The 26,918-nt window shown below is 44.0% G+C and overlaps 1 protein-coding gene across 1 annotated transcript; it reads left to right on the forward strand.

Moving 5' to 3' along the window:
- Window positions 1-3,699: 3,699 nt before the first annotated feature.
- On the forward strand, window positions 3,700-25,997 carry ACAT1 (acetyl-CoA acetyltransferase 1). Its single transcript, XM_088456756.1, has 12 exons — window positions 3,700-3,829; window positions 8,721-8,768; window positions 9,409-9,526; window positions 11,212-11,307; window positions 11,399-11,499; window positions 12,763-12,906; window positions 13,708-13,858; window positions 16,366-16,461; window positions 16,887-17,000; window positions 18,882-18,946; window positions 21,943-22,100; window positions 25,052-25,997. The coding sequence occupies exons 1-12, from the start codon at window positions 3,779-3,781 to the stop codon at window positions 25,170-25,172; spliced, it is 1,263 nt and encodes a 420-aa protein (XP_088312882.1). The 5' UTR covers window positions 3,700-3,778; the 3' UTR covers window positions 25,173-25,997.
- The last annotated feature ends 921 nt before the right edge of the window (window positions 25,998-26,918 follow it).

The raw sequence follows: 26,918 nt of genomic DNA on the forward strand, positions 1-26,918 counted from the left end.
TTTGGAATGTATTAGAGCGGGGAGCCCCATGGCTTCTCCTCCCTTTTTCTCGTGATGTTATGAAAATGTCCTTGTTGTGGTTTACGTGTTCCCATTTTTTTCTTTTTCTTGTTTTCTTTTCTCTATCCCACTCTTTTTTTTTTTCCCCACTCTCTCCTTTCTGAATACAGGGCTGTTATGCTTTACAATATATATACCATGCCTACCTACAATATATATTCACAATATTTCCTATATAAGATGTTTGCATTGAGATATATATATATAGCAGAGAAGATGGAGCGCACACAGCTCACTATAAAACAACAGGTGCAGGGTCAGATAAAGTTCATAGTAACAGACGGTCCCAAAAACTGGTGAGAAGGAACCAGGACAAGCACACCGTAGATATCAAAACAAGGCATTTAATTAGCCATCACAAGTAACCGTGTGGAGTTACAGAGAGGTACAAAACCGGCTGGATGTAATAGTAAACAGGTAGTACTTAGCAATTCAGATGCACTTGTAGAAAAACCAGGGAGTCATGCTCTGAACCTGGAACAGCCCCGACGGCCGTTTCGTCTAGCTTCATCAAGGGACTAGTAACTAACCATCCAAAACAGTGTTAAATATCTACAAACATAAATGACAAAACACCTCACCTGTGTCATGCATCAGATGGCACCATCAGCCAGGAGCAGGGTCCCACGCGTGCGCTCACGTCACGGCCAGCCGCACCAGCATCGCCAACGCCGCGCCCACTGATGACGCGGCGGAGGTAACAATGGGAGCGGTCAGCTACAGGACGCCGCAACCATGTGCCCAGCCACCGACCCGGCCGCACTGTGTAGACATAGGGCAAATCCCCACAATGCATTAACAGTACATGCAAAAACATTTTATCGCAAAAAAGGAAAAAATGCTTATAAACATCATAATATAATCATACCATACAAAAGTAGCAGCAAATGTCAGTAATTAAGGCTCTTTCGAGTGATCTTAATTAGTGACATTTGCTGCTACTTTTGCATGATTACATTATGATGTTTATAAGCATTTTTTGCTTTTTTGCGATTAAATGTTTTTGCATGTACTGTTAATGCATTGTGGGGATTTGCCCTGTGTCTACACAGTGCGGCCGGGTCGGTGGCTGGGCACACGGTTGCGGCGTCCTGTTGCTGACTGTTCCCGTGGTTACCTCCGCTGCATCATCAGGGGGCGCGGCGTTGGTGACGCTGGTGCGGCTGGCCGTGACGTGAGCGCCTACCGCAGTCACGCCTACCATGATTAGGCCACGCCCCCTTTTACCGGGGCCCGCTGTGGCTCTTAACGGGCCTTTTGGTGGTGCAGGGGTTATATGCATTGGAGGTGCAGGAGTACATTGGTGGTTCAGGGTGTACATAGTAGAATACAGGCGATTACTCACTTTTTATATGCAAACCTCCGCAAGAGAAGATGCTGCTGCTGCTTCTCACTTCTCCCGTCGTCTGTCACAAAATAAATGAGAGGAGTGGCCAGGAACATCGTAAATCGCGCATCGCAATCGTACATCAAGCAAAACACCATACGATGTGTGTCAAATCCTACACGATAGGTTGAAATCTTACTGCAGGTTCAGTTGCTCTGCGATGCCGATACACGGCACCGGGGACGTGCATCGTAATAGTACAGTAATATACCTATTATTACACGATTGGTCGTTACGAATTATCGAAAACAGCCAAATTGTGTAAAAAAAATTGCATGGTGTATGGGCACCTTAAGTCCCACTCCCATAAGAGGTGTATATATCCTGACCACTAGCGGTCCACTTTGTCTGTAACTTCTCCAACACTCATTTTCCTATATCTGTCCTACACCTTTCTGGAGTATAAGAGGTAAATTTACAAAGATGAGAGTTTTTAGAAGTGGAGATGTTGCCCATAGCAACCAATCAGATTCTGCTTAACATTTAACTAGCACCTTCTAGAAGGTAATAGCTAGAATCTGATTGGTTGCTATGGGCAACATCTCTGCTTCTAAAAACTCTCATCTTAGTAAATTTAGCCCTAGGACTCAGTATGAAGATGCAAGCTTTTCAAGTGTATTCAATAAAGTGAAAGGTCTGGGTACCATTGAAATGGGGGTAGCTTGTTTAAGGTGGAACTAGGGCAAAATGTTCAAGTGTCATTTACACAAGGAATCCATTTTCATTAGGGAAAACAAATCACAATAAGAAGTTCCCACTTTCTCATTTTAATTCCTGAAATACCTCAAATCCAAGGTTGTGACAATACTTTCACTACGTCAGACTCCCTTCCATTTGACATGCTGGCGCACTGATGGTTGGTCCACAAACAAAGTTACCTAAAAGGTGCTCTCTATAGCACTAGATTCACCGTTGCAAACATTTATAGGGGCCTATGCATACCTCCCAACATGACCCTCTCCAGGAGGGACACAATGCTCTGGTCCTGGGCTTCCCTGGTAAGAGGTGGGGCTGTAGCGCAGTTCAAAAGTCAAATACGGGAGTCACACCAACTGTCATTTCACACGCTGCCAAACATCACTGGCTGGGACTCACTAGCAGCTGGTGTGACTCCCCTATTTGACTTTTGGACTGTACTGTAGCCCCATCTCTGGAGCCGCCACCAATCATAAATTACCAGGGAAGTCCAGGACCAGAGCATTGTGTCCCTCCTGGAGAGGGTCATGTTGGGAGGTATGGCTATGTACTAAGCCTGGGAGAGTGATGAAATGGATGGAGTTAAAATACCAACAAATCAGCTCAAAATGACATTTAGGAGCTGATTGTTTGGTACTTTATCTCTCTGTAAGGCTTACTACATAGATCCCATAGTCCCACTTTGCTTCCAGGACAACCATTCATGTAGGGGAGTTGTATATATTCCCTTGATCCACTGAGGTGGTTCCTTCTCACTGTGACACGAAGCACAATGTAAATGTAAGGATGCCCTTTGTGCTAGACAGTTGTTTGATGCCCAGACAGTGAACCACCCTGTAACAAAGGATTTTAATTTGTTGCTTCGATCCTGGAATTCCAGTGGATTTTTGAATTACTATCTCTGTGGTTTGTCTGTGCGCATTGTTTCTGTATATATATTTTTTGAGATTTACAGGAGGTTCACAATATGGTGAGCGCAGGGCGGTTTGGTTATGCAAATCAGTAGGTGTGGCTACATGACTATTTCATCTAACGTAAAATAATTTAAAAATATTTATTTGCAAATTTGTATTTTTTATAATTATGACTATAAACACAGTCGTTCTAGTATTACTCCTTTGTTACAATTAAACGTTAAAAAAAATGTTAACGTTAAATAACATTTTGAATCAAAACAAAAAGGCTTTATTTTCCTAACAACCCTACACAATCATGCGCTATAGCATCCTTGAACTTCCCACTGACATCCTAAGTCAAGATGATCTACTAATGCCCCTATACGATCTAATACACCAAACTACTGACAATAACACATCAATGGAGAAGCATTTATACAAAGTGGAGACATGTTTTGTTTCACATTACATAGTGATTGTGTGCATGACACAATGGGACCATATGAATCCCAACGTTTGCCAATATCAAAGATGGCTAATGTGTGGCACTTACCCCCATGAAGCTTCTCCAATCCGATAACGCTTGGCCGCACCGCCCATTATTTCAACCAATAAGATCTATAGTCGGTCCCACACGCTGCCGCTGATTGGTCTGCGGCGGAGGCGTGGTGCGGTGCCCTGGCTAGAGGTGACTTGCTGAAGTGACAGTTGCCAGGAGTTCGACCCTTCAGAGTCAGGCATGGCCTTTTGTATTCCGCGTCCCGGGGCTCACCTGTCCCGCACCGCCCGAGTGAGTACCCCCTCATGTACCACATAAGCACGTCTGGGTGACTGTGTCCTGCTGCTGGCAGTCAGGAGCCCACTCTCAGGGAGCTTGCAGGCATGCCTGGGTGCCCTTGGTAGGGAGTACTGGCAGCCAGTGGTCACTGGTGGAGCCTGTGCTGGGGAACAGCTGTGCAGAAGGTTTGTTGTTGTCCCTTGTGTCACTGAGGCACAATCAATCAGATTTTGATGTCCATTTGTTGTATTTGCAGTAGGTTAGTTGAACCTTATATCAGTTTGGTTGCTGTGTCTCAGCAGCTGGTTGTACAGCTCTCTGCTTTGCAATAGCCCTACCAGACTATACACGTACGTAGCTCTGGAGCTGTGCAGCGCTTACCAAGCCCTCGTCTCCTGGTACATTGCCATGTTTTACTGCTGGTTTCTGCACATATGTTTAATCAGTTCTCAGGGGTCTATTTACTAAGCAGTGTTAGGAGACAGAGTGAAAAGTGATAAGAAAGTGATAAGGTGCCAGCCAATCAGCTCCCAGGTGTCATCTCACAGGCTGTTTGAAAAATGACAGTTGGGAGCTGATTGGCTGGCACCTTATCACTTTTCACTCTGTCTCCTAACATTGCTTAGTAAATAGATCCATAAGTCTTTATTATTCATTTACTCAGTCATTGCTTGTGGCAACGGTGCAGTATGGTGGTTGGTGAGTTCCATGTAGGGAAGAAATGACTATATTGATATAAGCTGGGGCTTGGGACAGCTGCTCATAGGAGCCCCATGCTTCAGACCTGACAGAGATGGAGACCTTGAAATCTGAAAAATCTTCATTACTTAGAACTTGCGGGCGGTATGTTTATATTACTATTTAGATCAGGGGTGGGGAACCTCAGGCCCGGGGGCCGTATAAGGCCCTCGGAATCATTTGGTCTGGCCCTCTGAGCTTTTTTCTGCTAGCCTCATTTGACTAGCAAGGTGTCTAGATTGGCACCCCGCAGCCAGAATCTATGCAGCAGTGCCCTCTGGAGCATCCTTGGGATGCATCAGATGGTCACACTGCTGTCCTTACAGCTCCCCGAAGCATCCTCAGGATGCTCCGGGCATTGCTGTAATCACCAGCGATTGTGGTCCCGCCCCAGTGCGACATCACATGGAGGGGGCGTGGCCTGCACCGGGCCCTCGATTAATGTTATATATATTAAAATGGCCCTCAGACGAAAAAAGGTTCCCCATCCCTGATTTAGATTTAGAGTAATGTCGAAAGATTAGAGGGTCGCCTAATGTGGCCCCAAAGTGAATCAGGTTGCCTATCGCTGCATTATAATGTATTCAATAGGAAAAAAACAAAAAAGTGGCAAAGTGCTAGCACATAAAACAGCAGAGGTAAAGCATCGGTACTTAGCTAATAAATCACAGGAAAAACATTAATACTAGGTCAATATCTCAAATATATGGAGTTTGGAGCTGGATTGGTGTAAATGATTGGCAATACAGGCTGTAAAGGTATGACTGATGTCCTCCCTATCATAACTATTAGAAATCATGTAGCAAACGTCATATAGATTCAAGACTTATTATATAATAACCCATGTACTGTACTTCCACTGCAAGAGACAGTATTTCTGTCCTAGAAAAATACACAGATAACATTATGTTTCCTAAATTGATTCCTAACACAGAACTATGCTCCAAATAACATTGAAGAAATAACGGATGCCAGTAACTCCTCTCCACCCGACAGGGCTACAGGACTGGCAGATATTTGGGCAGATTTTATGTTAGAATATAAAAAATGTTGAGATATAATGCTCTTAGTTACTGGAAAGCTTTGAATGTTTTGTTGAGTGTGGAGGATTGTCACCCTCAATTAAAAATATCCATCACCGTATTATTTCCCAAACCAGACCGTTATTTCATCAAAGCCTTCCAGTTCTCATCTTAACTTGCTGCTACACGCTCCTTCCTCCCTGCCTACCCCATCTGCGTCACCCCTGCTTGTCTGTCCCTCCCCATTAGAATGTAAGCTCCTATGAGCAGGGCCCTTTACCCTCTTGTGCTTCTCTTTACTGTACCTTCATCTACTTCTTACTCTCTACCAGGGCACCTAACACTTGGTTGCTTTGCATTATTGCGTATCTGGGTGTTATGGTTACGAAGGTAGCAATGTATATTATCCATGTCCTGTATTGTACTGTACTGTACTGTAAGTCACTATAAATCCAACCTATTTGTTTATGTACTTTATAAGGCTCTGCGGAACACTTGTGGCGCCATATAAATAAACAATAATAATAATATATTGCATGGAGTGCTGCTGGTATCATCCCATATCCTTGATCAATACAGATTTGAAGCTGTTGGCTTTAGTTTTGGCTGGCAGACATTTTCTTATCCTCACTCACAGTGACCAGATTAGCCGTATTATTGGGGAAGGCCTCCTCAACAAACATTAGGCGTTTGAACCCCAATTTACATCTCCCACACGAGTCCCAGTATTACTGTCACTCGATGCAGCAAACACATAATATATATATATATATATCTCTATCTTCATTCTAGCACCCTGCACCTGTCACAACCCACGCAGTTACTCTTTCCTGCCAGGGGTGTTGCTCTCTGGTGCTTCTAGCACGCTCTGGTCTGTATCTCAGCAGTTTGTTGCATCAGCTGAGAGTGCTAGAAGCACCAGAGCAGAGAGTGACACCCCAGACGGGAAAGAGGCACTGCATGAGGTGTGACAGGTGCAGAGTGCTAGAATGATCACTACATTACAGTCTGTTGCATTGTGTGGATAGTTAGGGGAAAACCATTATCTACTACAGTCATTATATGGGTTAGAATGCATTATAGCTAGACATTGGTGAAGGCACTAGGGGTGCACGCTGTTATTGAACGCCACAGTTACCGGATAGGGGTGACCTCTGTCCCCAGCATTGTTTGTATCAGCAGCAGAACCATCGGCTGTTAATAAAATAATACAAAATAGAGGATTGCAACTGGGTATCCGAGTGGAGAAGATAGTAGTATTATATACAGAGGGTATTCTCCTGTTACTTATTAAGTACAGAGTCACAGGAAACAGCACTACGTGCATCATACTTGCCTATTTTTGAAAAAGCATTTCAGGGTGGTTGTGAAAGCAGCACCTATGAGCGCGGCGGTAAAGTGGGCGTGTACTGCTACATCTGAGAGGCGTGTCATAAAATTGACTTTTATCCAAATGTAAATAAGCCCCAAAGCAGATATGGTGCATACACACGGTCAGATTTGTCAGATGTGTCAGTTCAACGATCTGAACGATTTGACCAACGATTTGAACTACGAACGATTTTTGACTGCATTAAAATGAATGGAATCGTCCAAATCTGACTGCAAACACATCAGATGTCCGATATCGTTATCTGACGAGCAGGAACGCGCATCGTTCATCGGACAAACATGTCAGATTTTCCTTCATATATGAACGATCTAACGATTTTTCAAATCATTATCGTTCAGATCTGAAGAAAAATCTGACCGTGTATGCACCATTAGTAAGATCCACATGTTGATGAAAACATACTGATACTTTTCAGGGCTCGCTCATGTATTGTGTTCTACAAGTGGCCAAGAGAAAGCATATATGAAAATGCATGTAGCCATAGGGATCATTGTGCCTTATAACCAGTGCAGGGAAATAGCACAGATGATCTAATTTGAATGTGTATTTCTCTGATTTTCTTTTTCTTTTCTTTTTTTTCGCGTATACAACAGCTACATAATGAGCGTTCGGTGCACTCAGGGAGATTGCTAGGGGTACATTTGCTAAGATGGGAGTTCTATTAAGAAGTGATGTTGCCCATAGCAACCAATCAGATTCCAGGTATTCTCTTCTAGAAGGTGCTAGATAAATGAGAAGTGGAATCTGATTGGTTGCTATGGGCAACATCACTTCTTAAATAGAACTCCCATCTACGTAAATTTACCCCCTAGACTCATCAGGTAGATTGCTACTATTTAAGGGAGTCTCCCTGACAATCAGTAAGAGTGGGCAAGTATAATGAACATTTGGTAATTATTGGAATAACTGGGGGGTTAAACATTGATTGGGACAAGTCTTCTATTTTCTATAGCTGTTACTTCTGCTACAGTACATCAATGCCAGCGCTGTACCCACTGATCTGGACCATCCATTCACATACCTTGGCATAATGATAACTAGACACTATAACAAATATATTAAACAACACAATACTGGTAATCGGTGGCGCGGACACCCCCAGGTACTGTAGAATAGCCATCCATTAATGATTTTCTTCTTCTGTCGCTATAACTAGTACAACATGCTCCTTGTAATATCCTCTGTGTGTTTAAAAAATGTGATTCTTTATTATTTTTATCAATACGCACTGGCAAACGGCGGCGTATCTGCTTTACCGCTTTACAGAACCTGAAGACAGGAGGAATGGCAGTAATACATATGTAAAGGTATTATCTTGGCCCACGGTGCCCCTGGTCAAGTATTCAGTTAAATAAGATATAGTCATTCTAATGCAACTTTCATATTAAATCAAGTTTGTTATGTTGGATCTGTGACAATGAAATGTGCAGTTACAGTATGGGCTCTCCTGAAGCCTGTAATCCCAGAATCACATATGTAACACATTGTACTGACATCTGTTTTTATTGCTCACATCGTAGTTGAACAAGTGATTGTAACTAAACATTAACCTCGGGTCGTGTGACTTTGTGTTGTCTGTGTAAATAAGCAGAATATACATGATGCTTCCAGAATACAGAGTACTAATCTTTGTACGTTTTCTTATTTAGTTCTGAATAATACAAGACCATGTCCATCTCCTTATTGTACTGTATGTAAAAGTGAATTCTTTACACTTTCTTTTTATTTTTTTTCTCTCTTCTATTTCTAGACCTTGAAATACGCGCAGCGCTACGCCTCGTCACAGCACGCCTTAAATGTAAGTATTTTGTATCATGGGTTTCTTCTTAAATTTGGGGGTACACTGGGGTGCAACAATCCCGACTGGGTTCCTGCAACATGGATTTTGTGTGCATTATGGGGCATTTGTATCAAAGCTTGATGTGCGATAAAATTGTGAGATATATATCATCAACCAATCCGCTTCTAACTTACATTTTGCAGGCTGTGTTTAAGAAATGATAGTTTGGAGCTGATTGGTTGGTGATATATATTTCACAATTTTATCTCACAACAAGCTTTGATACATATGCCCCTTTATATCCGAATGACTGCAATATTTGTATATGGCCCATGTCTGTTAGTGGCTTTACGTGATTTTGTGACTTTGAAGAAACACAAAATAACGTATTCCGGAGTCGGCACCCTGACCGCCAAGATATGAACTACATCATCCCGTAATGCCAGCTCTGATAACATTTCATCTAAGCACTTGTCTCATTATAACTGAAAATATAAATACGATTTTTAAATAGAGACCATTTTTTTTATATGGTAATTGTCCCGCCAGTGCGCACTGGGAACTGCAGCGGTGGTGGCATAGTTTCTAGGTTTTACTTTGTTTCTTATGTGATTGTATGATTTTCTGTTAATGGTTCTTTTACGTGCTCTCCTGCCAGGAAGTCGTCATTGCAAGTGCAGTAAGGACACCGATCGGATCGTTCCAGGGGTCCCTGTCATCTTTCCCCGCCACAAAACTTGGCACCATTGCCATTAAAGCTGCCGTTGAGCGAGCAGGTACATAAGTAGTATAGGTGTGAGTAGGGTAAGCTCTAATAAAGAGCTGTGATGTCGAAGAACATTTTATAAATATGAAGGTTGTAAACGGTTCAGATTGGGCACTGTAGGGAATTCCGTAATTGGGTAGCGGCATGGGAGAAGTCTTGTAGGCAGGAGTAAGAGGAGGTTACTAGAGGGGAGTAGATCTAAGGGTGAGAGGGATAGTATTTTGAGATTAGATTTCAGATGTTTTAAGTGTTATTGAGGGAAGATCCTTACCTGCTTTGCAGGGCAGAGTGAGTATATTGAATTGGGCTCTGGTAGACATGGAGATCTAGTGTAGGGATTTGCAAACTGGTATGGATAAAGGGGGACATCAGTCTTGCTACAACATGTAAGATGGATAGGAGGAGGTTGCAGTAGACAAGGCAGGAGATGATGAGAGAATGGATAAGACTTTTGGTAACATCCTGGGTAATTTATGGTCGTATTCTGAAAATTTTCTAAAGTGACTGGAAGAGATACTGAATGTGAGAAATAAAGCGGAGTGAGGAGTCAAGTGTGACGGCAAGGAAACCTAGTTGGGAGACAGAGGATATTATGGTGTTACTGACGGTGAAGGAGACGGTAACTCTGGTGGGATGGCAAAATGATGAGCTCCATTTTGGGCATGTTGAGCTTTAGGTAGTGTGGAGATGGCAGTCGATCAGTTGGTTATACAATAGTACCAAGGAGGAGATGCCAGGGGGGGAGGGGGGAGAGGTCTTACTGAAATCTGAATGAGGAAATTAGTTCCCTAAGAGCAAGTGAGAAAAGTAGAGGGCTGAGCCTTGTGGGACCCTAACAGATAGTAGGAGTGAAGGGATGGGCAGGAATACCTGGGCCAGAAGTAGAGACCCTAAAGACTCTGGCCCTGATTCAGAGCCGGACGCTCTGACAGAGCGCTCGCTCTGAATCAGGGCCGTCCCTCTTACTTTTTGGAGCGGCCTCCTGGCCGCTCGCATAGCTGTGAGTGACCACCCACAGCTATAGCGAGAGGCCAAAATGATGGTCGCGATGGTCAAGACCATCGCGACCATCGGGCTTGCGACGAGACCCTTGTGGTAGGGTCTCGTCTGCCGCAAGCCTGGAGTGCTTTTGGCTCTATCAGAGCCAAAAGCACTCCCACTGACATCACTAGTGAGGTCAGTGGGGCCGGCCCCAGACGGTAGGCGTTCCCATGGGAACGCCTCCGTCTGGGCAGCCACGCCCACCAAAGGGGGCGTGCTGTCAATCACCATCGACCGCACGCCCCCGTTGGTGCGAGACCCATAACGACGGCTTGGCCGTCGTTATTCGGGTCTCGCGCATGCGCACGACGGAGCCGCCTCCGTTGTGCGCATGCGCACTTGGGCAACATCGACCCGCTTGCGAGCGCTCAGCGCTCACGAGCGGGTCTGAATCAGGCCCTCTGTCCAATAGGCAGGAAGTGAATAGTGGAGGAAAGAATAGTGTCACAAATGGCAGGTGAGTGATCGGTGTGCAGGAGAAAACGATGGTCAACAGTGTACACAAGTCACTCAAGTAGTTTGGAGGCAAACAAATGTGTTTTGATTCCATTATGTAAGAAAATAAAATGTGCAGCCTGACAAAGCGGTGAATGAGTTTATTTCCAGACCGTTCAAATGCAAACTGTACATGTCTCTTCTCTGTATTGTCCCCAGGTATTCCGCCAGAGGAAGTGAATGAGGTGTACATGGGCAATGTCCTGCAAGCTGGGCAGGGACAGGCACCCACAAGGCAGGCGGCACTTGGCGCAGGTACATTTTCTGTGTCTGCTAACAGGCAACACTCTGTGTTTTATTAAAAACATGGATTAATTACTGTTTCTTGTTTCATTGCTGACTTCAGGCCTACAAGTCTCCACTCCTACCACCACCATCAACAAAGTGTGTGCCTCCGGAATGAAGTCCATTATGCTGGGAGCACAGAGCCTTATGTGTGGACACCAGGTGAGGGATCAGACTGCGGCAGGGTTATAGAATGACGCCTGTGCCGGGGACACTAGCACGCTATCTTGCACTCTCAGGTGTCATAACAGCTTAGTATTTCACCGTGAATTCTGCAGTTTAGTGGAGATAACAGAACATAATGGGAGATGTATCAAATCTTCGAAATAGGACAAGTGGAAAAGTTGCCCCATACGGACCAATCAGCTTTTAGATATCATTTTACAGAATGTACTAGATAAATGATAGCTGATTGGTTGCACTGGGTAACTTCTCCACTCGTCCTCCGTAGAAGGTTTGATACAGCCCCCCACCACCGCAGTCTTCATTAATCCCACATGTCTCAGCTTTGCACTTCATATTCTCCTGTTATGATTGCGCTAGTGTGGTTTTCATGACCCCAGTGCTCTACTGGTTAACAATTGACATGTACACAGTAGTGCAGTGTTTTTCAACCACTGTGCCGTGGCACACTAGTGTGCCGCGAGCAGTTGTCAAGGTTGCCGCGAGGTCAGTGCAGTCAGAGCTGACTTTACTTGTACTGCTGGCCCGGGCAGTGTTGGGCTCCTCAGGGAGGCCAAAGTGATTTTTCTTTTTTCTGAGGGGGAAAATATGTGTGTTTGTTTTCCTTTCTGTGGGGAACCATTTTGTTTTATTTATTTAATTTTTTTCCCTCTGGGGCCCAATGTGTTTGTTTTCGTTCTGTGGAGGCCATTGTGTTTTATTTTTTTCTGTGGGGGGCCAATTTGTGAGTGTTCTTTCCCGTGAGGGACTGATGGTGTGCCTTTTTAGCAATTTTAAAATCTTGTTCAGTGTGCCGCGAGTTGAAAATCAATGTAGTAGTGGAAATGGGTACGGGAATTCCCAGCACGCGTTGTCATGTATATAGCTGCACAAGCCTTCGCTGGACAGCCTGAGGAACACGTACCACTGGAGTGATTTGCTTTTCTATTTGATATGCTTTGATTACACATAGCTCAATATATGTACCCCTCCTCTAGCAAAACTCTAGGGTATTTGGTGCTGGAGAAAGCAGTGTAAGAGTATATGGGAAGAGGGAGGACATGGAAAGTTCTCAGGAAACTTTTTAATTCCAGTGATAGACCCCACACCTGTACTTGTATGTCTGTAGCTGCATAGCTAAAACAGTAGCTGTAATATTACATTGTGTCTCCAAGCTACTTCTTATTTACTGTTTATCTGTTGCCAATCAACGTATAATTCCAGTCCTGATATTGATTATTTCCATTCTTCTGCTTTAAACAGCAAGTAATGGTGGCCGGTGGGATGGAGAGTATGTCTAATGTTCCCTATTGCATGAGTAGGGGAGCTACGCCCTACGGAGGACTCAAACTGGAAGATTTAATTGTCAAAGATGGGCTGACAGACGTCTACAATAAATTTCATATGGTATGTTATAATATTGTTGTGCATGCCTTCTGTATGCTGTATATGGAATGTTTTACCCCTGTTTTTGGTGCCAGTGTAGAGTTGGCGTACATTACTCAAAAGAAATGTGCACGGGAAAATGGCGTATGAGTTGTGCACATCCGGAGATGCCTCTGACACTGCATCGGCAGCATACGCGTTTAGTTTACCACTAATGTCATCATCATCAGGGTGTACTTGTACCTATCTTATATTGGTGCAAATGATATATCTCCTAGCAGGCTTACACACTGGTCAGTACACGTAGGTGTGATCACAATGCGTTTCATTCTGGTACTTGCATGGGCTCATCTTGGGTGGGAATTTGCGCACGGTACGCTATGCAAATGGATTTATATAATCTCTGCATCAGACGTTTTATGTCCAATTTGTTACATTATAATATCTATAGTTAGGGTTTATTTAATTAAGGATGTGAGGTTTTCTTACTATTGTTTTTGGACATCTTGTAGCTTGTGCTATATTTAAAGTATTTTTACTCTTAGGAGTATTTTTACTAAAGTGAGAGTTTTTTTTAGAATTGGAGATGTTGCCCATTATCTTTTAGAAGGTGCTAGTTAAATGTTAAGTAGAATCTGATTGGTTGCTATGGGCAACATCTCCACTTCTAAAAACTCTCACTTTAGTAAATATACCCATTAGAATTTTGCTTAAATGTTTCAGTGTTGTAGAAGAAGCCATAATATCTGATGTATAACTATCCAGTATCTCTTTATGGAAGTCTTATGTTCAGTGTTAGATCTGTGTTTTGTTTTACTGCAGGGAAACTGTGCAGAAAATACAGCTAAGAAGTTAAGCATCGGACGGGAGGAGCAAGATAACTACGCCATCAGTTCTTACACCAGGAGTAAAGCCGCCTGGGCCTCCGGCTTGTTGGCAAATGAAATAACACTTGTTACTATTCAACAAAAAGGTCTCCAGGCTTTTCTTGTTTTTTTTTTTTTCATATTTTGGTCCTGATTCTAAATCTGACGCAGCGGCGACTGTGTTAATCTTTTGCGCGACTTTATGCTAATATCATTACAAGCCCTTCCATGATGTTAATCCATACATATGCGACACTCCCATAACACATTTATAAGACTGACCATCTCCATGCATACTAATAGCCACCGGCCAGGAGCGCACAATACATTTTCAATACCATTCTACGTGCGTGCGTGTGAAATCGCAACTGCAACTCTGTACGAACGCAATCGTGGTGCGACTTAGATGCATGCGCAGTAAAAAGAAATTACTCTACTACATCCGATATCGGCATACTATGCGCCTCAGAAGGAGACCCTATGCGCCTAATCTAGATTTGAAACGATTGAGAAATGTCAGATTGATAACTTGTGCGCATACAGTGGTGGATCAGCAGTGTCTGTCACCCAGGAGGGAATTCAATGCGATGATAAATAGCCGCTGGAGGGAGCTCCCGGAGCTGTGCAATTCACCACGCTGTTTGGGAGGCTAATTGATTTCCCCTGGGAATGAGCAGAGAAAACCAACAAAAGTGGCGGGCGCGCGGCCGGCACTTTGGTTGGAGAATGCCGGTTCTCGCGACTAAACATGACGGACTCAAATCCGTACGGGGTGTAATGCCACAGCCAGGGGGACCCTATCACCGGGCTTCCCCGGGTTTAGTCGCGAAAACCGGCATTCTCTGACTTAACCAATTCCCGGTCAGGCAAACAGCGTGGTGTATTGAATAGCTCAGGGAGCTCCCTCCTGCGGCTATTCATCATCGCATTTAATTGAATTCCCCCCAGTGAGATTAACAGGATTATTTATCAAACCTTCTAAAAGGACAAATGGAGGTGTTTCCCATAGCAGCCAATCAGCTTCTACCTAATACTTCATAGAAAGTAGTACATAAATGATAGCTAGAATCTTATTGGTTGCTATGGGTAACAGCTTCACCTTTCATTTTTAGAAGCTTTAGTAAATCTACCTCCTAGGGGTAAAATTACTAAGAATAGTGTCTGATCGAGTTATTTTTTAATTTTTTGTAAAGTCCATTAGCATCGCCGAAACTTGGGTGATTTAAGGCTTCTGAAACTCTCAAATTTACTAAGAAGTATGTTTAGCTGAGTTCGAGTTGGCTGAGGGTGAAGCAGTTCGAGATTTCTCATCAGAGCTGCACTTTACGAGATTGTAGTGTCTTCTCTCTACCTAACGCTCCCGAACAAGCAGCCTGCACATATCAGTGAGATATGTGAAGGATGCTTGTGTGTTCTACCTGTTTAAAAAGGGTTAATATATATAAAAAATAAAAATAAAAAAAAATTACACAGGGTCCCCCCCCCAAAAAAAAAGCATAACCAGCTCTGGACGGCTCAGCCAGTCCTGATTCCTAAAAACACTGGGAGAAAAACGTGTAGGGTTCCCCCCGTATTTTAGGAACCAGCACCTGGCGGCTGACTAGTCCTGGTTTTAAAAATAGGGCGGGGGGAATTGTTTAGGGGTCCCCCTATTTTTAAAACCAGCACCGGACTCTAATCCGGCCAGGGTGTAATGCCACAGCCAGGGGGACCCTATCCCCGGGTTTCCCCGGCCAAAGCATTAACACCCCAAGCTCTACAGTTAGCGGCCGCTGAGTGGCTGACGGCTTCGGCTTCTGACAGTTTACACGTGGGGTCTCCCGTCAGAAGCCGCGTAGCGGTGGATGTGACAACACATACACCGCTACAGTCTGCTCTGGTCGGGACTTATGGGGGATGCTACGGAGACCAGCTCCAGGATGGAGGTGAATATAGGATGTGGTCAGCAGCCAGGTGCTGGTTCCTAAAATAAGTGGGAACCCTACAAATTTTTTTCACCGTGTTTTTAGGAACCAGTCTGGGGCTGTTTATGCTTTTGGGGGGAACTCTACGTCATTTTTTTTTTTTTTTCACATTTAACCCTACATAAGGTTTACATGCAGAAACATACACAAATCACACTGATCTGTGTATGTTTCTGCCAGACTCGCAGATCAGGAGGTGGTCTATTTGAAACTTGTAATTAGTTGCGAGTTTGCTACAATTACACCCGAGATTGTGATCTTGTTTCTTAGTTAATTCCCAAGTTGTATCTTTTTCATGAAAAGTGCTTCCGAGTTTGGCAGATGGTGAGTTTATTCGAGTTTGCAATCTCATCCGAGTTTTACAGTGAAAAGAGAGACCTCTCACCCGAGTTTTACTGTGAAAAGAGAGACCTCTCACCCGAGTTTCTTTGCGAGTTGAAAAAAATGCCTAGACTCACCCGAGATTGCAATCTCGACCTAACTTGAATCTTAGTAAATTTACCCACTAGTGTTTGTTATGGTATTATCTGATTCCCACAATTCCCATATAATATATAATATCAGCCTGCTAGGCAGGAAGCAGTCTGACGTGTGTATAGGGACGGAGCTATCATCTTCCCATTGAATTACATGAATGTTCTGTCCCGCAGGGAAACCAGACGTTGTTGTACAGGAAGATGAAGAGTACAAGCGAGTAGACTTCAGCAAGTTTCCAAAACTCAAGACTGTTTTCCAAAAAGACAATGGTGAGGTGATGCTCATATATATATCTCTCTCCTATACAGCACTGATCTACTTCCGTGTGGTGTAATACGAACAGGACCCTCTGTATGATGGGGCAGAGGAGGGATCTCTTTTTGTCAATAGTGGAGGCTCCGCCCACTGATTTAAAAGTCTCTGGGAAAAGTACGACAAGGGCTCGCTGGTCCTCTTCTAGGGACATAATTACCCCTTTATTGCTGAGCTCTCCTGATAGCCTGGTGATTTAACAAATAGAGATGCTGCTTAGCTCAGACGTCAGTGCTCTCCATCTGTTATGGAACGACTATACAAGTGTCCCGGGACTTGTATTGCAGGCTCAGCTGGAGAGTGATGGGTTGCTGTAGCCTAGTCTAGATGGGGTGGTTGGGCTCGTGATGCATTTCTGTAATGTTGCCTTTTTTGTTTTTAGGGACTGTAACTGCAGCCAATGCTAGTACCCTGAATGACGGGGCGGCAGCTTTGGTCCTAATGACATTGGCAGCCGCAGACAAGCTGAAAGTCAAACCTCTGGCACGGATCATAGGTATTTTCTATTTTTATTTATGTAAAGTCACTTTTGCTAAAAACAACCCAATACACGTCCACCATGTAAATCAACAAGTTATAGGATCAAAGGGGTAACTGAGGTGTAAGGAGAGGACTGTGGCTGGGCTTCATCCGAGCAAAGGATCCAATGGCACCTTAGCATTGCTATCAGTAATAAAAATATAAATCCATCAATAGAAACTGGAGGCATTGCTTCAACCATGGGCTACACTCACTTTGTCAGACTTGTCTGTACAGCCTTGTGGAAGGTGCGTTAGCTTCTATGAAGGTGCGATCATGTCCAGCAACTTGTCCCAGAACACTAGGGAGCGCAGATCACGTAATATTTTCCAGTGAAATACATCATGATGATGCTTTCCATGTGTAGAACATCAGCTTGATGTACAAGTAGCCACTGCTGGGACCACAGCCTACGCCTCACCCAGCAGATTCCCTGGTATGTAAGATACTGGGTTCCCCAAAGTTTCTTCAAAAGAACTGAAAGCTCTGTAGGGTTTTATTGCATGTCCACACCATATGACAGAAGCAACTTGATAAATGCAAACTCAAGGCTGATTGGTTGCCATGGGCAATTTCTCCACTCTCTTTACTGCTTCATACATCTATCCCATTGTCACCTGTGAACAACAAAAACCCATTCATCAAAGCAGGATTCCAAATCAACTGGCAAGGAGGACACATTATACAGTGAGCTCAGAGTACATAGCCATCATTGCTTTATATGCAGAAACTCCATTTGCTATTAATTAAGGAGACAAAATGTATATTGTCTTCAGACAATATTTCCGTTTATACCACTGTGTCTGAACGTATGGGAACCTACAGCTGCAGAGATGTCCTTTTATATGTGCGTATTAAGCTGCACGTATCTTAAGCACCATTGGCAGCATACCCAATCACAGAATGGTTACCAGGCCTTGCTCGGACTTTTAGTTCCACAATTGTATTTAGTCGCTTTACTTTCAAGTATAACCCTGGCAGCCAACACCCAATGGGAGCCCCAGGATAAATCAGCACAGGGCTGGTGGTACCATTGTAGGCAGGTGGAGGCGCATGTATAGTTTCCGGGACCTGATTATGCTAATGATTTCAGCCTCCTGCTGAGGAGATGTTTATAACAGAGAAACCCCACTCTGCGGGTATCTCTAATGAGCTGGGTACACACTATACGATATGTTGGTCAATCTTGCTATCAGCGATGGATCGCAATGACCATCGTATAGCGTGTACCCCCAAATCCACCCATTTCATTTGATGAATTGTGTGGTTGCATTTTTCCATCTGATATGCAGCACATCAGATGGAACGATAGTGTTCACTCTAGGTCCGACGCAGGACCTAGAGAAAGGGCACATATGCGCGTGCCTGAAAAGGGGCGTGGCCAAGAAAAAGGGGTGTGTCTTTAAGACTCATCTCCTTTTCGTCACTCTTGGGGGCGTGCCCGGCCCTTACGGACATGCCGGGGGTGCCCCCAAGCGCCGCTGTCAGTGTGAATGGATGCTGGGCGCATGCGCCCGGCATCCATTCACGGGCAGTGACCGCTACACCACAGTTTTCCCACTTGCGGGACACTGCGAACCGCTGGTGGGGACGTCACCCGCAGGCTGTTTCAGTGGGACGCAGTGCTGGAGGGCAGGGTGCTTCTTGCCCTTTAGAAATAGGGCAGGGCGTGGCTCCCCGCTATACATATACACGCCCCTCAACATATTTAAACCTGCCCCACCTGCATGGTTTTGCCCATGTGCAATTTTCCTTGCTCCTAAGCTTGAATCGGCGGCCTTGTGTGCAATTTACCATTTCATATGGAGTATAGTTTGTTTAACAATGAGGGTCTCTTGTATTTTTGCTTCTTATACAGCTTTTGCTGACTCTGCAGTAGATCCTATTGACTTCCCTATCGCACCTGCATATGCCATTCCCAAGGTAGGACATATTATTTCTCCATTATTGGACACTATATTGTAAATTTAAATAATGTAACTTATTTTGCGAGCAATGGGGCCCATACATCTAGGCTGCATTGGGGCAATTACTCCAATCTGCCGACGCCGCGGGATTGGAGAATTCTAACATATTGGACAATCGCAATTCCCAGAGTCCGACCCAAAAATTGTTCGGAATCGGCGAGTTGGGAATTCCTAACATGTTAAACTTCCCAATGGATCGCCGATCATCGAGGATCGCTGTGTTTGACCACTGATCTGATCGACGTCGGCAGAACAGGGAATCGGGCCGTACATGTATGGCCCGCTTAATTCCATAAATTGTTTGTGAAGCCAGTGTTGGGCTGGGGCATGAAGGGCCCACTGAGGGAATGCAGTGGTAGGGTCCTGTGCTTAAGGGGTGTGGCCAGCCACCACTGGGGTTTGGCTAACCATTAGAGAGTATAGTAAATACTGCTAGTACTTGCATGATAATATACCAGATTGATGATAACAATACACTGCAATAAATATACCATAGTCCTGGGAATGTAGTATAATGTAGCCTACAGCCAATAAGAGGAGGAGACAGGGTGGTGTCGGGACAACCCACACTGATTGGCAGGACGAATCTTGGTTTAGTTTCTATAAAGGCGAACAAAGTACCCATGTTCATCCGTAGTCCTTCTCCACCAGGTAACTGAGGTTCTCATAGAGTAACAATGTATAACCTGACTCCCAGAGGAGGGGTGGGGCTCAAAGTGAAATTCCCCTGTTCCTCCATAATTATAAACTTTGTGCGCCTCCGGCATGGGCACTCCCGAAAAAGGTGTGTGGTTTCATGATGCAGTAATACCCCTTACCGCACATTATGCCACACCGTAATGCCCCTTTCAGCACATTATGCCACACCATAATACCCCTTATAGCACATTATGCCACACAGTAATGCCCCTTATAGCACATTATGCCACACAGTAATGCCCCTTACACATTATGCAACACAGTAATGCCCATTTTACACATTATTCCCCTCCCCCTCCTGCAGCCTCTTACCCTCCCACCCGTGAGGATTGGAACACAGAGGATGTTGACTTGGAGTCGCACTGGCAGCAACCCTTGAGACTAGAGACACAGCACTGCCATCATTTTGGCACAAGCAAATCTGAGCTTGTGGAACCGGCAGCCGCTGCTGATTGGCTGCCTGCCCTCAAACTCCTATAGGCTTGTGTTGAATTGTGCAAATGAACCTTTAGTACATTCCTGCCTGTAAACCTCTAAGACAAAAACCTGCCTATACCTTCTAAAACCACAAGATGTCGCCAATTAGCGCTGTGTTCAATTATACCATTAATAAAACTCTAAGACAGTTGAATAGCGGTCCAACGCGCTAAAGATTATTATTCAGGTAAAAGTACAGATGTTACCACACTATGATCTAACATTGAGCGCTAAATAAATTGTACAAACATTAGGTCATAAGGTACAGTCAATACATATGCGTGCGCTCTGGAACCAGATACCGGCATCAATAATGAGACCTTTCGTCAAACAGCGTAACAGGAACACCGCAGACTGGCATCCTGTTTCAGAGCACTCACATATATACCCATACTGGGATAAGCAATACAATAGAATACGTTGGGAGGTTCTCATTGGTTCCTCTTCTTGCTTCTTCCGTTACGGTACAATTCATAGGTCAGTGCAAAGACTCAACCCAGCCTCTAACAGCCTGATTGTGTTCACCTTCCCGCTGCATAATAAATCTAATCTAACTATGGCATACAACATTTCAAGAAGTTATTCTCTCTAACATTCATATTTCATAGCCGCATGTTCTGATCTTCTCGCCGATGCCACCGGAACGCTGTGGGAACAGAGTAGATCAGTACGGCACCAAACACGGTCCAATTGTCATTTACTAAGCCATAGTTACAGAAAACATTAATTTCTTTATATGCTGACATTGCTATAAAACCAAGTAATAATCATTCCTTTCACGCTGCGGGACCATTGCTTTTAAATGTGTATGCGGGGAGAAATGACACTAAAGTGCATTGTGCGTTTGAGGGTCTGTGGGGCACTTAGCGACCAGCACTAAGTTGGAAAGGCTTCTGTGTATGTGTGTGAGCATGCCAGTATGGGTTTGGGAAAGATCACTAAAAAGCTGGCTGTGCGTCTAAATAGCTATTTTGCGTTGTCCTATGTTTAACATGAAGTGCAGGGAAAACACCACTAATTTGCTACTTTTTGCTACATCGCGTATGTGTTAATGTGAATGCAGGGGAAAACACCACTACTTTGCTACTGCTCAAATATAAGTCTGTGGTGATTTTAATGTGTTGGAAAGTTATTTTATGTCTGCTAAACACCGTCGGTAGGTGTTAGGGGAAGATTGTGAAAAAGCTGTTCGTGCTACTTTTAGCAACTTTGTGTTGTGAGTAGCAAAATTGCTACTTTTATCAATTTTGCACTGTGGATTGTGTACTATGTATTTTTGACAAACTGGCGCTTGTGTAAGCTTTCTTTTCTAAAATGGAGTCTTGCTGCCATTCACAAGATGGCGTCGTGCAGGTTTTCCTGATTGCCAAACAGATTCTGTCTTACCCAATTATTCAGTTTCGACACTTGCAACCGGTGCCACATTACAAGACGGCGGCGCTGTGTCTATAATCTCAATTGCTGCTGCGGGCGGCTAGCTGCCAGTGCGACTCCAAATCAACACCCTCCCCCCCCTTTAATCCGGACCACAAGCCACCGCGGGGTCTGCGGAGGCCATTGTTACGCCACTGCCGGTGGGCCAGTCCAACCCTGTGTGAAGATGTCTTTGCTAGAACTGTCTGACCACTTTTTAGTTGCTTTGCAGCATTCATTGTATATACATTTTATTTTTTATTTTTTTATTGTTTTGTATGCATTTTTTTTTTTTATAATCATCTATAACTTCCGGCATTTATATTATGCAAGTTTTCTTGTTATACCCATTTTCTTTTTCAGATCCTGAGTGCCACAGGTATAAAGAAAGAAGACATTTCCATGTGGGAGATCAATGAAGCATTCAGTGTCGTCGTTTTGGCCAATATAAAAATGCTAGATATCGACCCTGCAAAAGTCAACATCAACGGAGGAGCCGTGTCTATCGGCCACCCCATTGGGTGAGTGACACAAGCCTTTTTATGTGTTCTATAATACAATATTAATAGGTCTCTTTAACATAAAGAAAAGCATCACATTTGGGATATAGATGTAACCATGTAGCCACAGCACCTATTGGATAATGGAATAAATACATCTGGCAGGCAGTAAGCCTGAACATTAATGCATGGACACCTCGCATCATACTCAGGGAACTTCCAGTTTATATGAATGGGAAGCTTACAGGAGTAAGACATTGACAACCCAACTGTCCACTTAAAACAGGCAAGCGGTATTAGCGTAGAGAATTGCAGCTTTGGGCAGAGTTATTACATAAATAAGTGCTTGTAGTATTATTAATAATAATAATAATAATAATTTTTATTTATGTTGCCAAAAGGGTTCAACAGCACCGCACAAAATAATCCAGCCAAGAACATAACTTGCAGAAACAGAATTTCATAATTGCAGTGTTTTAATGACACGATTACTGGAGAATCACGGGGGCCCAGTACAGGCAGGGCTCCCTTCCGACCCAGTGGGCACATATGATATGACATTCCCCCCCCCCCCCCCCCCTCAGGGAGCAGAGGGGTACAGCAGGGAGCATGGGGAGGAGTAGAATAAGGGATAGGTGAAAGCTGGTAATAGGAGAACTATAATAAAAATGTTTCAAGTGCTCACTCACCATTTCAGCTGCTCTCAGTCAGGCTGTATAAATTGATAATAAATGAAAGCTCTTCATATATAACATTTAGATAACAGTGTACTCTGTGTAATAAGGATGTGTCTATTATTGAGGCATGGTCCTGGACCTAAAATGCTCCTACAGACATAGGTTGCTAGACCTAGACAAACATCAAGGGCCAAATGTAATAGGGTGAGAGTTTAGCAGTAAAACTGTCACCCTAATGGTGCGTACGCACTAGATGATCAAATGAGCAATATAATGTTATCGTTCATAAATCGTCCAGAAAAATGTCGTTTTCGTCATCTATCATCGCCTGAACATACTGCCCAACCTGGCGATATCGTCAGGTTGGGCATGTTCGGGGATGAGGGAGGGTGCCTGTCCTGCACGACATATCGTTCAGTGTTGGCACATTATTCCACTGCACAGGAAGATGAATGATTGTACGATTATGATGTCGTAATCGTACAGTTGTTCCTCTATCGTCTAGTGTGTATGCACCTTTATACATCGAGTTGTATTTTCAAAACGGGAAATACCTGGATGAGAAGTTTTTGAGTCTGAAAAACATGCAAGTTTCCATGTTCTATGACTTTATTACATTGGCTGAGTTTAACAATGTGACAGCTTTCGCTCACATCTTCTAAACTCTCACCCTATTACATGTGGCCCCAATTGTCTATAGCTCTTCTGGGGAAGATGTCCGTGACGCCCCGCCAGTGACTTAAAAGAAGGAAACTGTCCCTACCTTTCCCAGTGCCGTTCCATTATGTGATTAAGTCCAGCTTCAGGCATCTTGTGTCCCTGCAGATCCATGGTGGCTGACGGTAATGCGGGGCTCTGACAGGTTGTCCAGCTGTTGGCTTTGGTAGTAGACAGCTCCTGATTGGATGCCAGCCTGCGAGCTCTGAATGGCTCGCGGCCGTTGCTGTGTCTCCATGGGTGCTTATCGTGTGGAAGCTGCACCCAGCTGTCAGCCTGCTGCTAATCCACACTGCTACTAATCGGGTCCTCCTCTACTCCAGTCCCCCCCCCCTGATGGCGGCCCTGCAGGAAGGCGAGAGCCCTGCTCTCTGTATTAAAGCCAAGTGTCTTTATAAAAGGAAGAATTTTTATTTTTTTTATTTTCCTGTAACATTGACAGACAAAGACGTCCAAGAATTAGCAGCAACACATGATGAGGGTAGAGGAAAAGCCGATCACTTGTGGGGAATGGCTATGTGTAAAAATCCAATTCTGTCTAGAGGTGATTGTAATGTTAGTGTCATATCTATGGCCGAAACGTGATTTTATTCATTGTCTATACATCCAAAATATGTGACCTAGTTACATAATGTAATCATTTGAATATGGCTTAGTGAGGTTATTAATTTATTCAATTCTTGTGAGAGATCTTCACCTACCTGAGCTTGGAAAGGCTGTATAGGAGTGCACTGCTCTCCGTCCTATATGGAGTAGTAGGGTGATAAGTCCCCTGTGCCTCTGGTATATATTAGAATTTCATGCTGCCACTTAATGTTCTAGAGCGGCTAGCATTTCTTTTATTACACCTCTTCTCAGTATGGGGGAGATGTATCGAGCCTTGGAGAGGGATAAAGTGGAGAAGTTGCCCAACCAATCGGCATCTAACTTAGGGCCTGATTCAGAGCTGAACGCTCTAACCAGAGCGCTCGCTCTGAATCAGGGCCCTCCTACCTGCAAATGGAGCGTCCTCATGGTGCGAGCGTCCATGATGATGGTCAAAGACCATCGCGACCATCGGGCTTGCGACGAGACCCTGCGGTAGGGTCTCGCTTCCGCAAGCCCAGGACTGATTTTGGCTCTATCAGAGCCAAAATCACTCCCACTGACATCACTAGTGATGTCAGTGGGGCAGGACTCAGACAGTAGGCATTCCCATGGGAACGCCTCCGTCTGGCCGCCACGCCCCCGGCACGCCCACCAAAGGGGGCGTGCTGTCAGTCACCATCGACAGCACGCCCCCTTTGGTGCGAGACCCCGAGCGACGTATTTCTCGTCACTCGCCGGGTCTCGCGTATGCGCACGACGGAGCTCCCTCCGTCGTGCGCTTGCGCATTCTCACAACATCGACCTGCTAGCGAGCGAACTTTGCTCGCGAGCGGGCCTGAATGACCCCCTTATTTATCTAGCACAGTCTATGATATGACAGACGCTGATTGGTTGCTTTGGGCCACTTCTCAGCTCTATTTCTCTCCAAGGTTTGATACATCTCCCCTGTATATATTGCTTGCTGTTGATTTACGTTTTGTTTTTTTCCAGAATGTCAGGAGCTAGAATCGTTGGCCACATGGCTCACGCCCTGAAGAAAGGACAGTTCGGCTTAGCTGCAATCTGCAACGGCGGAGGAGGCGCCTCTGCGGTCTTGATAGAGAAGCTGTAGACTTGAAGAGCGAATCTTTAGGCAATAAATGGCTGCAGCATTAACCCGCTCACTTTATAATCACTGTTTTGGTATCTGTTACATTTGTCTATAACAGGCTGGGCAAGTTGTGGCTCTCCAGTTGTTATGCAGCTACAAGACTCGGCACAGGATGATAGCCGGGCATGTGGGAACTTTTAGTGGTAAAACAGCTGGTGAGCCACAGGTGGGATGACTGGATATACAAAGTCTGCTTCAACAAACTAGTACAACTGCAATAAAATTCTCAGTGATTTAACGGACTATAGGGGAGATGTATCAAACCATGGAGAGAGACAAGAACCAACCAATCGGCTTTACTTGTCATTTTTCAAACACTGCCTGTAACAGGACAGTTACAAGCTGATTGGTTGGTACTTTGTCTCTCCCCAAGGTTTGATACATCCTCCCTTTGTGTAGAACCTTGGATCACTACAGTTACAGAAAAGTCATTTCATACATTTCTTTGTATCAGTGTCTTGCATAGAGATGTATAAATATACAGTCTGAAGGAGAGGTCTGGGCATCTGTAAACTCTCCCTGTATTTGCCTGTAATGTCAGCAAAGGACCATCTTTGGAGATTTTGTCATTTACAGAACAATAAGTGATAATGACACAAGTACGGATCAAAACACTCTACAGATGCACCTGTAACGCCCTTAAATGTAAAAAATAAACTTGTTTTATATCATCTGAAGTCAGTATCAAGAAGATTAATAATTTATGCTATAATCCACTTTTTATACAGCAGTCTGTACGATGACAATTTTTGGTTCTTTAGTTAATAAAATTAAATGTAAATTGTTGTTTTGGTTTTTTTTGTTTTGTTTCTTTTGTCCACAAATGTATATTAATGCCAAAATATACTGAACAAATCTGATTAATCTAAAATTGACATTAGTACGTGACCCTCGATCAGTATATTATATTAATAACCTAGTAAAAATAAGAACCTCATGCTCACAAGAGCCATACCCCCTCCGCTCCCATGCTCCATAGCAGGTATATATACCCCTACAGCTGCAGCACTACATGATAGTGGGGCGGGTGGGCTGGTGAGAGATGTCACCACCAGCAAAGTGCCAGTTACAGGAATGTCAGACCATTGCGGCAACTTTACTTTTTTGTGTTTTTCATTTTAGAAAATGTCCTTTTATTTTCAACTAAAATTTCATAACCTAGAGACACAATGTAGCACATTGGGAAATAAAAGCAAATTACAATAAGATTTATAGTTTCAAAGCATCAGGTGAATAAGATTATTTAGCAGAGGCCATATTGACACATGGCTATTTGCTAATCATATAACGCTATAGGGTGCTTTAGGGAAACTCATCACAATGCGTTGATGATTAGGTTTCCAAAAAGGGTTAATAATCAATTTTGTTAACATGCAGTACCTACCTCTATCTACCACCAGACAGGTATGTAGCAACACCTATGGGGGCCTCATAGCAACTTTTATATTTCTGTGAAACCAGCTCAAACCCATTCATCACAGTCCACACTGTATATTGTACATGCAGAAAATGACACTGTTATCTACCTATGTGAAGTATTATGTTGTACAGTACATTATATTGTAGACGCTGGCATAGGGATGCATTAGGACCAAAAATATGTCATACCCAAATCACAGCACTACACTCAAATGACTTAAGGATTTTTTCGGCACCATTTTGTTCTATGCAATATACAGTAGCTGTCAGGTACAGTAGGTCTGGGCA

Source organism: Taudactylus pleione, unplaced genomic scaffold, assembly GCF_031769625.1.
Source record: "Taudactylus pleione unplaced genomic scaffold, aTauple2 ptg000711l, whole genome shotgun sequence".
Lineage (NCBI taxonomy): Eukaryota > Metazoa > Chordata > Amphibia > Anura > Myobatrachidae > Taudactylus > Taudactylus pleione.